Source organism: Athene cunicularia, assembly GCF_003259725.1.
Source record: "Athene cunicularia isolate RWA chromosome 10 unlocalized genomic scaffold, athCun1 chr10_part1, whole genome shotgun sequence".
Taxonomy (NCBI): domain Eukaryota; kingdom Metazoa; phylum Chordata; class Aves; order Strigiformes; family Strigidae; genus Athene; species Athene cunicularia.
Window position 1 is genome coordinate 9,109,927 of NW_020799112.1, and position 14,233 is coordinate 9,124,159.

The 14,233-nt window shown below is 38.0% G+C and overlaps 1 protein-coding gene across 1 annotated transcript in view; it reads right to left on the bottom strand.

Annotated features, from left to right (window-relative positions):
* The window catches only part of MAP2K5 (mitogen-activated protein kinase kinase 5), a 139,549-nt gene that overhangs the window by 40,509 nt on the left and 84,807 nt on the right, over positions 1-14,233 (bottom strand). The window contains exon 17 of the mRNA XM_026855965.1: positions 11,114-11,143. Within this exon, the coding sequence (XP_026711766.1) occupies positions 11,114-11,143 (30 nt within the window). The remainder of the gene's footprint in view (positions 1-11,113; positions 11,144-14,233) is intronic.

Here is a 14,233-nt window from a genome sequence, read left to right on the forward strand (position 1 = left end):
GTGACATTGCAACTCTCCGCCGGAGCAGCAGGCCCAGCTCCTGCGAGAGGGAGAGACGTGTGCTCGCTCGCACACACATCGTTACCGGGGTTTATTACACAATTTTGATGGCGACATATTATTTTGAGATCATCTTCATAAATTTTGCATTAAGGTAGCTGTGCCAGTACCTGGAATTGATTCAAAATGCTTAAGACACTCAATTACTTTTTAACACTGTTACCCGATGTAATGACATATCTGCTATTTCCCTTGCATTTGATGATGCAACATCATTGTAATTGATTCATTTTCTCAATTAAATAAAGCTACTGTGCTTTCCTCTATGCGAATGCCACAGAGACTCTCCAGTTAGATGTATTACCTATTTTCTCTGTCTCAGATATATTGCTTGTAAGGCTGCACTGTGCTCCTCTGTTAACTCCACTAGAAAATGCAATGTTACAGTCATATTTTTCAAGTTCTGAACAGCAATGAACTTAGCTGTATTTATATTAGGCATATTTTTCACTGTTAAAACTATGTTGTTTACCTTTTCCAAGATCACATTATTGGGCAGCCTCTGCAACTATAAACCAAACCTAACTGACGACAACTTTACAGTCAGTGCTTCTCCTTTTGCACACAGTTCATGAAAAAGTGAAGCATCCAGTTTTATAGCACATTAAGAACAGTTTTAAAAGTACTCAACATAAAATGTTTTATCTTCCTGTTCACCCACACTCCTTTTTTTCTTCCCTTAACCGTCTGGTTTTCGTGCACCACTGGGAGGTAAGAAGTTTAGGAGGCAGGTTCCTCTCGAGGGATCCAAGTGCAGCGGCTGCAGCTCAAAAGCTTGAGCACTTGTCGTGTCGCTACCCCGTGTGATGCTCAGTAAACTCAGGGATAAGGAAGGAAACTGTCACTGTCACATTTTTATACTTTCCATGAAGAATTTAAAAGAGTGAAATGGTAGCAGTGACACAACTGAACACCCTGCTTGAACGGAAGACAAAAAAGACACAGTGTGCATTTTAAGAGTATCAAGGAATGCTTTGGTGCGCTCATTCAAACGTCATTCTCATCTCAGAAAAGTCACTTTAAGTCACCAACACGCTCCCTCAGCCATGCCAGAAGAATGTGGGTAAGCCTGACCTGCTCATTACTGGAAAACCCAGTTAGTCAGAAGGTTTTGTAAGCTTTTTATATGCAAGCGAAATGGTGTAAATTTACAGAAATAGATCTGCTATTTGATATTTTGGAACCTGTATTGTATTTGCTGTTTTTAATACTGCATGTGATAGTTTATAATTTGAAGAAACAGATAAATAAATCTATCACATTAACAGTCTATTTCTTAGGTCATGAAATATCAGTGGTATCTGGATAAACTACTCCATAAAGCACATTCTCCAAATGGCTTTTTTTTTAGGTTGGTTAAAAATGCAAAAGTTTGCCTCCTGCTTCATCTACTATTTAATGAATGCCTCTGGTTATGAAAAGCAACTTTTGACAGACCATCAGGTTATATTTCTGTCTCCATGGAGATACTTTGGACGGGAAGTGGCTGAGAAGACCTCTACCATCCCTTTCACATTATATTCACAAGCATAATCAAGGAAACTCAAATGAATCCACCCCGGGTAACTTAGAGGAGTCACTAGCTATAGCTTTAATTTTCACTTTTACTCTCTGGAATTAGGACTTGCCCTGGAGCTCTTGTTTGAGAGATTTGCAGGTGACCCAGGGTTAGATCTTCTCATATCAGTTAACAAATTTTCTCTTTACATATATACTGCTTTTCAAGCAGTGATATATTTTTTAATAGAAAAATACATATACCAACAAATCATACAGTTATGATTTTTAAGGAAGGTTTCATGGTAGAACATTTATTGTCTTAATCGAGGAAACTGTGGATTTTAAAAGTACATATAACTTATTTTTAATCTTTACAAATGAGGGTTAAAGCTGTATTGAACAGCAGAAGCTACAAACATTGTCTCCTACTGACAAATGACCAACACACACTTGCTTTGTCTCTGCCCTGATATAAATGGAAAAGGAATACATAAGTGTACTGCATTTCCATGTGGTCTTCACCACCATGGGTTTTACTCTTCCTCTGGAATGAAAGTGCAATCTTCATATATTTGTAAAAATATATATTTTACAAATGCCTGCAAAACTGAAATTGGTTATAGTTCTGAAAGAAGTCAAAGCACCAAACCAGTAAGACTGACTCCCCATAATTTGTTCCTGATGTTCTGAAAACCCTCCTCATACCAATCTGCAGACTTTGCAAATGGCAAACTTCAATTATTCTCATAAAACAGAAGACAAAAAAAAAAGAATAAAAAAATTTTCAAAATTAAAAAAAGGACAATTGTCAACAACCTTAATATTAAATATATTCTTACAATTATATTATGCTGGTGTTCCCAGAGGTCTACGAACAAATTTATACAAAGAGATTATTTCATCCACCATTGAACTGCAGCCACTTCTCACAGAAATCTGTTTACCAGAGTTTAGTAACACAATTCAACCAAGTGGGCATGAAAAACTACACTGTTGAAATTGTGGAGGGAGTGTGAGATGCTAACAATAACTACTACACTGGAATAGGACCAGGATGCTCATGATATCACATTCCTCAGTCAGCAGGAATGTGGGACAAATAAGTCTTTCCTAAGACAGCAAATTTACCAAACTGCCATTTAAGACCTTGTTTCGAGTGTCACAAGAAGTGCGATTAAGTAGAACAAAGGGTTGTCAACTAGAAACCAAATAAAGGAATAGGGTTTAGTTCTAACCAGTTCTTGTTTAATGTCACTCATGCTTATCAAGTTTAGCAAGTGATCACTGTAGTAATAGAGGGGAATAGCAGGAGAACCTAGAGGACACTAAGGAAGAGGAAAACTGATCACATCTGAGCAGGAATAATGTCATGACACTACCAAAAAAAAAAAAAAATCCCCAAAACCCCAAAAGAAGAAACACCATAGTGGGATGTCCAGGGAGGAGTACACTCTGAAGACACACAAGGTTATCCTTTCTCCATGCAGTATAGTGGAGTGCTGTGTCCAAGCCTGTGCACCCCCAGAGAGTTGTTGGCCAGCTGGAGAAAGTTCAAAAAAAACCCCACAAGAGCAGCCAGAAATCTAGAAAGGAGAGACGAAAGTCTTCAGACTAAAGACAGAGTGAGGATGACCAGCCCTCCTGCATCTCTTCTCCATGATCAATACACACACAACTACCACCATACCCTGCAGCAAGGAAAGCCTTTCTAATAATAAAGCAGAGGAACAAATAGTCTAAGGAAATAAGAGAGCCTCTAACACCAGAAGTGTTGAAGAGCAGCAGGTGAACATCCATCAGGATTGTCCCTCTTCATAAGCACACCACTGCAAGTCCCTACCAGCTTGAAAAGAAACAGGTAAAGAAGTCAATTGGGACAGCCTGTCACTAGAAGCTATCTAGAAAAACCCTGAACTTTCTCCAGGGAGCTCCAAAATCAGTTGTGACTGCTACATATTATACAAGTCTAGGGACATCTGAAAGGAAATAACCCAAAGCAACAAAAATTTGGGTATGAGTGGAGTTTTCTAACTAAACTGAGGGCTGAGCGCGTTGAGGCACTATGCTATGCAATGAGCATCCTCTCCTACATCATCTGACTGCCCACTGCAGGTAGCGCTATACTCATGAATTAAACCCATGGTTCCACGCAGCTGGCAGAGGAACGTCTGCTGTGGAAACCATTCGCTCTTATTCTAGCCTTTGGGGCTCCTCACTATTCTGAGCAACCATCACACAGCAGAGGAGGATGAGATAGTCACGTGTGCTGCATGCTCCTACCAGGCATGTTGGAAACACAGCCCTCAGACTCTGGCATTACCACTCCATGCACTTGAGGAAGACCAAATGTTGGGACCTTAACGACCATCTCCAGAAGTGCCTGACAACCTCAGACCGTGAGGAGCAAGTTGCCTCGCTCCTCAAACAGGCTGAGAGCCACAATTCCTTTCTGAGCTCTTACAGGTGCACCCTTGGTAAGGAAACAGGCAAAACAGGGATCTGCTACACCCTTGTTTCCGTTCACCTCCAGTTCCTGGGTGACTTTGGAGGAACCATGCCTCCTCCTACTCCCAGCCAAGACAGCCTGGTCTGAGAACACCGAAGAAAACCAGTATTTGCTGACAGTTTGCAAATGGCCACCTAAACCAACCAACCAACCAACCAACCAACCAACCAACCAACCAACTCGATCCTCCTACTGCTAGCTGATCCCCCAGGTTTCAGTTTTCATTCAGGCAAGTCATTCAATGGCATCCACTGCAGGAACTATAACTGGGGGGGATGTTTCCTTCCAAGCACTATAGAAACATCTCCCATTCCACAGAAGCACCAACTCATGCAGGAGATCATTATATATTTGCAAAATCTCTGAATTTAGAGATTTCATTATCTCTTCCTGGATGTTTTTTTTCCCCCTCCCTGGTCAGTAGCTCTCATGGCAACAAATATAATTTCATTTTAGGATCTTGTTCAACTTTTGCAGTTAAAAATGTCTCAGCACAGTCAGTCTTGTGCTGTGAAGGCAAGATAACAATGGCATGGAGCAACAAAAAGGCTTATTAATTAAGCCATTTTCTTATTCAGTACAATTTGTGAAGGGTGACAATGCCATAACTAACCGGAAAACACAAACTTGCATCCTGACCACAAAGATGTGCCCATGGGTGATTACTGTAGTAGCTAATTTTCCCACTGTAGTAAATTGAATTTTTCATAGGTTTGAAGCTGATATCAGTGTGACCAGGTGTGAGGTTTTACATAGGGGAACAGGCACAGAATACGTCCTGGAATGCTGGGCACAAGACACAGCCCAAGTTCTGGTCACCCAGACTGTCTGTAATTGTTAGGGTTAGAAAACAAAAAAATATACATTGGTCTTTTGATATTGTAAGCTAATAATCCACTCTTAAAACATATTAAAAACATATTATAAAACCAGGATTTACTAGTTACCTACATTTCCAAGTTTGCTCATATTATTCAAACATCAATTTTACCTTTAAAAAAAAAAAAAAGACAGGAAGATTAAAATAAAAAGATATAAATTTGTCTTTAGTCCTCGGATTCCCAACAGATTTTTTTTTTGCTAAAATGTCTCCCTTTTCAAAAGGGAAAACATCTCTGGAAAAATTAAAACTAAATTCAGATTTTACAGTAAGTTTCAAATAGGCAAATCAAATTTAAGTTCAAACTTATTTCTGGCTAAGGAGAAAAAAAAATAAAGCAAAATGTATCCGAAAAATATTATCTCATGAAGGATATATGTAGTGAAACCTATGTTATGAAATTGGTAAGAGTTTAAAATAATAGCAGATTACTTAAAATATTGTCAGTGATTTCTGGAATATATTATGAAAGCAAAAATATTTGCACAAATCTATCATATTTAAGACATTATACAATAATTTAATTCACTATTTCGGCATTAGCATTTGAACAGTGTTTAATGTCTTTTAAATGGTTAGATATAATGATATATGTGGAAGAAAAACATTTCTTTCTTACTAGGAAACATGCTGTAACCAACCCTCAACGTATTCTCACAAAATAAATGAATGCTTAAAGGATGTTTCTGTCAATTGAAAAAACAACAGTAAAACGGCTACTTTACATGCCAAGTTAAACTAAATATTTTTTTCCTTGACAACCTGCTTACATTTAAATGAAACCAGGCCAAATTTGGTCAATAGTATGGATTACATATAACAAAAAGAATCTCAGACCATGTTAATACAGGGATCAGAAAGCAGCAACTTCATTTAAAACCATGCAATTATTTAGCAAACTAAGATACAGCAAATAAATTAATCTGTTTTAAATGGAAGCGCTTGCACAGTAGCTTTTTTGACCTATAATTAAATCTTACTTGCAGAAATCACAGCGAGGGTAGAATTTGCTGATGAAAGAATAAAAACCAAATCTTGCACAAAACCCCAGCTTTGGTATCAGAAATAAATAATAATAATAAAAAAAATATTTGCAAAAGCTTTTCCTGCTGAAAAAAAAAAAAAGCCATGTCCCAAAGCTGGTGTAAGTCTGCATTGTCCCCTGATCTCCCTGGAGCAGCAGAACTGATTTGCTCCAGCTGAGGATCTGGCCCCGCATACGCAGAATATTCTGCATTGTCTCTCCGATGCTTTTTATATGCTGGGGCTTGGTAAAAGTACAAACCTTTCCCTAACAGGAGGAGCAAAAGGCAGATTTCTTTCACTGAGGATTTTTTTTCCTGTATATTTTCTTATAAAGCAAACCAATGGCAAGTCTATAGCGAACGCTTTCTTGGGCTATAAAATTTCCTATTATCCACTTATGTTTTCTTTGCAGTGGGATTTAAGAATGCCTCTTCCTTGAGATGAGTAATATGTCATCATTTTGTTGAACTAACAGGCCTGACAGTCTTGCCTCTCCGAGTTAGACACAGTGCTCTGTGCTCGCACTGATGGTAAAATGAAGGTGAAAAAGCTGGGAGAATAAAAAAAATCAAGGGGAAAATCTAACTATAACTAAATTCTTTACTAATTCATTACCATTATTTATTCTGCTGCAAAAATAAACTATCTGTATTAAAAAAGAACCTTAAATTAAGGTCTCTCTTACTTGCACTACATTTTGAAATAACTTATTTGAATCCTTGGATTATCTATTTTAACAAATACCATCTTCTGTATTCATCATTTCTCCTGTCTTTTTGATCTTTTTTTCTACTTATCATGTTCTTTATTTGAAACAGATTTTTAACAGATAATCTTGATCGTTATAACAATATCTTCCTTGCATTTCATTCAAATAATTCTTAAAAACAGCTTAAAAAGCCGTTTGGAATAACATCAAGCTCTCCATCAATCAAATGAAAAAATTCCGCTGGCGGTTGTATAAACATCAGATCAACTCTGATGTCTTCAAGGATTTCAGAGTGAACCATAAAAAACTCCATTAACTTCTGACAAAGAATGCAAATTAATCACAACATGGGGTGAAATGAAATTAAAGGCTCTTTTCTAATCAATGACAAGGCAGGATGAAATATTTGTTACTCTCCGCGTTCAGGCTGCCGGGATGCTCGCGCTTTCCCCGCACACCCCAAATGCAAGGTGTGAGCACAGATTCACCCAGGGTAGCTGTTTAGCCCTCCCCATCCCTACAGCTATCTGCTTACAAGTCGCCCAGATTCACAAAACACACTAATCATCTGAATCTCAGGTGCATCCAATTTGTTATTCACACTCTCCCGGTGCCAGTGAAAAGCCTGGCGTAGACAGATGCACCAGGAACCTTAAATGACAGTTTTGGCCTCCGGAAGTGCGATCGCTACAGCAAAATCTAGTACAGCCTCCAGGTGAAATGTCTGGAGCTCCATATGGAGCAGGGAAAATTAACAACAAGATGAAAATCGCTGCAGCAGCGGGGAGTCTGAATTTAAAAAAAAAAGAAAAAAAAAAAAAGAAAAAAATTTAAAGATGAGGAAAGAGAAGTAATAAATTAATGGGGTGTGAAAACATTCAAAGCTTTACAATACCAGGGGCAGTATTTGCTCAGATTTGGAGAGGGGGGGAGCAGTGGGATGGGAGGGTGCCGAATGGGGGACAGGATTTTTTGGTGGCTTTTTAATTTTTTTTTTTAAACTTCAGGTCATTTTCATGTAATTTATTAAGCGAGGCCCGGAATTGTAGCCAAAGGAAGGAAAACATTTCTCTAAATGCAGAAGTATCTTAAATACTGTCGTCGTAATCCGCACTTTCCTGTAGCTGATTAAATCCTCGGCAGCTGAGTACTGCCTGTTTCTTTGGAGTATTTCCCTAATGGATGCAGCGTCCTTTTAACATCCTGCTTTGTATAAAGTTTGACTACAAGCCGAGAATATTTAGTGGGCAATTCTTTTCATTTCTCCTAAATTGCATTATCATTAAACAAGTCATTGCCCCATCGTGTTTTTATACAACATACTGAATTTGAATCTACGTGATTAACTGTACGTCTTGCAGTCTGTTCAGCCACTGTACATCTTTGGGGTTCCAACTTAACATTTAATTAAATATACTGTGAGGTGCCATGGCCTTTTGGATTTTTAATTTTTTTTTTTTTTTTTTACAGTTCTTTCTGCACAGACATGTAAAATCAAAATCACATAAATTCAGGTTAAACTTTTAAAAGTAATTTGAAACTTATTGTCCCTACATGCCTTCTTCAGATTCTTAAAAACATGGACAGACTATGGACTAGCAACTGGGTCTGGTGAAATGGGTTTCCTTTCTTTTTTAAATATTTACGTAGGAAAGGCCTTTATTCAAAAGCATCTATTTTTGTGCTTGAGTGCATGCACCATTCCTATTAGTTTTAATAGAATTATGCAAACACATCAGGGAAGAATATACCTTTATGTGCTTATATTTGTATCTATGGAAAATCCTGTGAGCATCATACCCTATCACTTTCAAAAAGAGTTTTACGTTACAGCAAGCAAACAATAGTACATTGCAACATCATGCCAGGAAAACGAACAACAAAACAATAAACCCCATAACTGTTTTAGAAATTTACTTCATCTTAAGGATTAGAGTTTCCTGTGCAAAGTTTTTATAGTGGAAGAGTCTGTTCTGATCATTACTGTTTGTTATTTCCTTGTTCGGATCACTACTTTCAGCAGTTAGCTACAGATTATGAAGTTAGCTGTGTATCAAGACAAAAAAAATTTACAGTAACTCTAAACACACCCATAAGCAACGTTACTTGCATGAGTAGTTGCTTGCACGCTTAAGTGCTTTCAAGATAAGACTTTATTGTGAACAGAAGATTAAATAATGATAGTGTAATGCGTAAGTATTAGCAAAGTAAATATAAACGATGTAAAATATGAGAAGTGGTAAGTCTATCATTAAAATACTCTACTAAAGGCCAGAAAAAAAAAATCATCCTGTAGTCTTACTGGCACATTGCAGGAGTACCAAATTTCCACACTGCAATGACTCCCTCTATAAATCTTATTCATTTAAACTGAATTTGCACACACCATTTGTGTGTGTCTTAGAAACAGAGAAAAAGGGAAAAAAAATTTTTTTTTTCAGCTACAGCTGGAGACAAACATTCATTTGTAGGAAATTTCAGGTGTTCATGTATCCATACTTCCTATTTTCTGAGAGAAGTAACTTCAAGTTATTTAGGGACAAATTCTGCAAACACACATATGATTAACTTCATTCATTGAATAAGCCCACTGAAGTGAGGAGAATTTACTCAAGTAAGTGACTTCAGAATCAGGCCCTTACGTAGAGAGATAAATAGGTACTTAGACATTAAAAATCCCCCCCCTAATTATCTCCCTAATCAGAGTGGGTTTCTAAGGGTTCTTGTGACCAGCTATGTAAACACATGCCTAAAATACATATTCTTCACATAAAAATCCCTATGAAAAGCAGTTGCTTGAAAAGCTTAATAGCTACATTTTAAAGTTTCACCTCCTCAACTGTTTTACATTAAAAAATATATACAATTTCATGGACTACTGACTTGCCAAATATTCTTTTACAAACCCGATCCGCTTTTCTAATTAGAATAGCAAAAAGGATCTTAAACTAGCAATCATGTTTTGCTCCCAATTCAGAAAACAAATTTTTGTCTCGAATCATACATAATGTATGTGCTCTAACTTCTTTCCCCAAGCTCCAACACTTCTGTGAACAGAGGGTTATCTTAAATTGTATCCCGTGTCACTTGGATTTATGTTATAATACACCATCTACAATGAACATCAAGACACACAAGGAGCACAAGTGAGTATGCCAACATATGGAGGACACTTCAACACAAGAGCTTCTTTTTCAATCCTCTCTTCAAAGGAGAGGGTACGTTTTAAAATATGGATAAAATATGCAAAGTATGTTCTGCTAACCCGCTACAGCTCTCTCAGTAAACATTTTCCACAGGAGTTGAGAAGGTGAAAAATCAGTATATTGACACAAATGCAAAACCTTTGCAAGTCCATAAAAGTGTCAGGAGAATTTGCTTAAAACATCTTATAAAAATGGGAGAGAGATATAGTCCCAGCCTATTATTCAATAACCATGTTTGTGAGGCATCTGCATAATCTAACCATGCATAAATTAGTATGTGTATTACAACAGTTATTTGCATAATAATAGCAAGTTAATAGATGCTTAAAGAGCACAGACCAACACCACCTTTAAATCAGACATGCCTCCAGGCACTCTGATCTGTATAGACCAAGATGCAGAAAACAGTGTTCATAAAACATACAAAAACATAAAAACCACATTCAAATAATTCATTTTCGTCCCTGGACACTTCACTTTTCCCCTCTCTCCCAGGAAAGAATAATTTGAAGAACTACAGAATAATTTGTTACCATGAATTCTAACATTCATCTTGTAATACAAATTTGAAGTAATCATCAAACCTATTTCTGGATTGGTTGTTTTGTTCAGAGCTTCATGTTTTTTCAAGCATATGGACAAAGTAAAATACTACATGGTAATGCAGGCTCAGCATTGGCCTAACCATTGCCACTGAAGATGGAAATAGCTTTACCACCAACTTCAGCGAAACTGAGTTAGGTCAGTGGAAAGTTAGAAAATGCCAGTATCTAAATAAAATACTAATATTAGGTCCTCTTAAAAGGGAGGATCCAGAGCTCCCTCAAGTATTCCATTCACATTATTTTCTTGATTTGAGAAGATTTTAGACCCTTGTACTATTATTCAAAATTGGAATTAAGAATTAAAATATAAAAAAGGAGTAGCTACACCTTCCTGCTTCAAAAGCGCACTGTTGTACATACTGGATTATCTTCTAATCTCACAACAGAACAATCATTAACATAATCATAATTTTTATTGTCTCCAGGGAAAGAAAATCTAGAGTTTGGAGAGAAAAAAAAAAAATCAATAGAGACTTCTAAATGACTCCTTCAAGATACCACTTTTCAATTTAACAGGACAGATTTATTTGTATGTGGCTCAAATGTTCACAATTGCTCTCTGCACCTTCATACATAGGAATGAATGTCACAGTGGCAAACAGCAGTAATGAACAATCTTACCTGAGGATATGGAAACCTCCCAAGAGCAAGCTGGGAAAGGAAATAATATTTGTCTAGTTATATAGATTTGCATGGAGGGCACATTTTCTTAAAGAGAGAAAAGTACTCAACTCTTACTATTGTATAAATTGGAAAATGTCAGCAACAGTAATTCTGAAAACACACAAAGAGCTGTATTTAGAATGGAGTAATTCACAACAATTAGCCCTTGTTCTATGTTTCTGAATATTTCTGTATTTCTCAAGCTCTTTTGTCTGTACCACTCAGTAACACTGTTTGATGCCCAAGTTCCCGAGGACTCTCTAAATTAAACCAGTTCAGCCTCAATAGCGAGGCCAACGACACTGACCTTTACTGATAATTATCTGCAATGAACAGGTATCGCAGTGCATGCACTGAACTCCCAAAGTCTTTCCTTAACTAGCTCAGAGTAAAATCTGGGTTATATAGCTGATGTTTGCTTCCTTATCAGTGTCAAACCCAGCTAGGAACATGTCAATGGGATCTGGAGAGAGATCGTGGCACCCATAAGATGACACTTTTGTCTTTTTTTTTAGATCTACTTTCAAATACATAAGGTATCAATCGAGTTTGTTGCCCACACTGTTTTGTAAGTTAATCGATGCATTACTACAGTATCTGCTAGCAGCAGTATTATACCCAGCAACAACGCTACTGTTGCCATAATGCCATAGCAAATAAATATTCGATGATAAATTATTTGTACAACTTTAGGTTTTCCCATTTGGTATCTGAACCTTGGAAATTATTTCAGCAAATTACAATTGGTTTAAGTTATTTAGTCTATTATTCAGCGAAGGACAAGGGACTCCTTCAAAATGGCATCAGAGCAGCTCTGTTCCGACGTGCTTTCTGAGTAAGCCCACCTCTCTCCACAGTTTACAGAGAAGCCGTAGTCAGATGAGCTTCTCTACACTCAACTTAGCTTTCGTGAATCCTCCCCTTACCAACCTTCAGAAGGAGGTCTACCAAAAAGGTTAATGGATGCTCTACTATCATTGATTTGTCTGAATGATAAACTAGGTACATTCATATCAGACTCAGTAACAGCATCAATGCTGAAGGTCTAACCCATCGTGTCATGTACTACGAAGGCTGAAGCACACATCAGCACTGGGTGAAAGCTGTTTCATGGCACCTGTATAGCCACTGATATTTGAGCTCCGCAGTGCCGTGGTTACTTGACCTAGCCAGATTGCAGCTGAGGGAGCTGTGCTAACCTGCGATGAAATTTCAGCCTGGCTGGCAGCACAAAACTATCCTAAGTATGAACAATAAGGCATAGACAGACCTGTAGCAAGGTGGAGAACTGATGGGTCAAACACCAGTAGACATACTCAAGCCTCACCAGTTCAGGAGAAAGGTCACGAGAAGGTAATAAGAAGCTGACACCATGAGTGGAAGCAATGAGAAAACAGCAGAGATGGTGCCCTTTCTGCAATTCCAGCTGCTGTCCAAACCTCGTATCATACTAGCCATTTGGCTGTGAGCCTTAGCAAATACAGTCAACTTCTTCCAGATCCTCAGAGGGAAGACATTACAAAAGCAGAGTAGGTCTTGAAGCATTTGTATAAGAGACATATCCAAGAGAAACCCAAAGAGATGAAGCAATTTTTTTGGTGACTCTCTTAAAAGAAGCTTTTGCAATATTGAGATAGTATTTATCATGACAATCCACAGGCCTATTAAGGGCGTTCTAAAGGAGCTACTCGGTTTGTACAACATCTCTGAACACTTACTTACTGCACAGAGACATCATTGCTATAGGAACTGTATATCTAAACTTCCATGCATTACTGAAAATTCACCCCAATCTTTCCTAAATATCTCATCAGTGGGAATTTGCATAATGACTGAGGAGGAGGAGCCATTATGGTCTGCTCTGTCAGTATGGTGTTGACCAAGGATCCCTACTAGCAGTCACATATGTAGTTTTTCTGAGATGTTTCTACGTGCCACTGATCTCTCCAAAAGTTGTGATCTGCTAGTAGACTTCTGTTTGGAGATCGTTATGTTGGTTTGTAAGACCAACACCTACAGAATGTAGAAGAAATCAGGCTTACAAGAGACACTGGAAAAAGGATCATCATTAAGGTGACAAGCATGTAAGTAAGATCTCTTCAGGTCCTCCAAAGAGATACCATTTAACCTGTCTTCCTCCTCTGGGTTTCTTCTGTGCTTTGTCTTCCAGGTTTGCCTTTGAGACTCAGCAGTTTGGGGTGAATTCTGCCTTTCAGTTTTGTTTCTGGTGCAGTGCTGAAAACAGTGCTTCTCTCTGCAGCAAATCCATCCTCGTAACAAACCAACCTGAGCCAAGCAGGCCTCATTGCCATCCTTTCTATCCACTTGTGTCTGGTTCACAGCTTCTACCAGCTCAGTGTCACTCTCTGATGGCAGGCTTTGAAATACACTGCTAAATAGTTCAGCAAAGACCCTACATTTTCTGTTATGCTCACTCCTAGGGACCAGGAGCTACTAAAACATACCCTTTTTTCATTTTCTCTTCTTTTGGGAGGACCATCCTTAACTTCCAGCAAGCTGCTCAAGATTCTAGAAGCACTGTTACTCTGATAGCCTCTAAATGCCTAGAAATAAACCTGTAAATGTCAAACAGTCTTCCATGAACAGAAGTAAAACAAATCTTGATTTTTCCAACTGACTTAAGAATAGTCATTACAATAGCTACAGACTTCTAGGAATGTAATAGTTACCCCACTGTAGAACAAGAAGATAATTATGGCTATATACACAGGGCATCATTCTGCCGATTTTATTTAAGCAGAAAAAGGACCACTGCCCTGATGATGACTTCAAACTAAGCATTTCCATTCTCACTGACAATTCCTCTCCCTGACCTCCACATGCCTCAACAGGGCCTCCAAAGGCAGCAGAATAATTGGGGAAAGAGCAGTTTTCTGCCAGACATAAAGTACAGGGTGGAGAAATGAGCTTCAAGGAATCTGAAATGCATCAGGAACAAGTTCTTTGGGGTTGATAAAAAACAAGCACTTTTCTCAGTGAAGCTGCTCCTTGACTGAGAACTGCAAAGCAATACAGCCACGGACATGTGCCAGTTCTGCATCCCCAGAACCATCACTT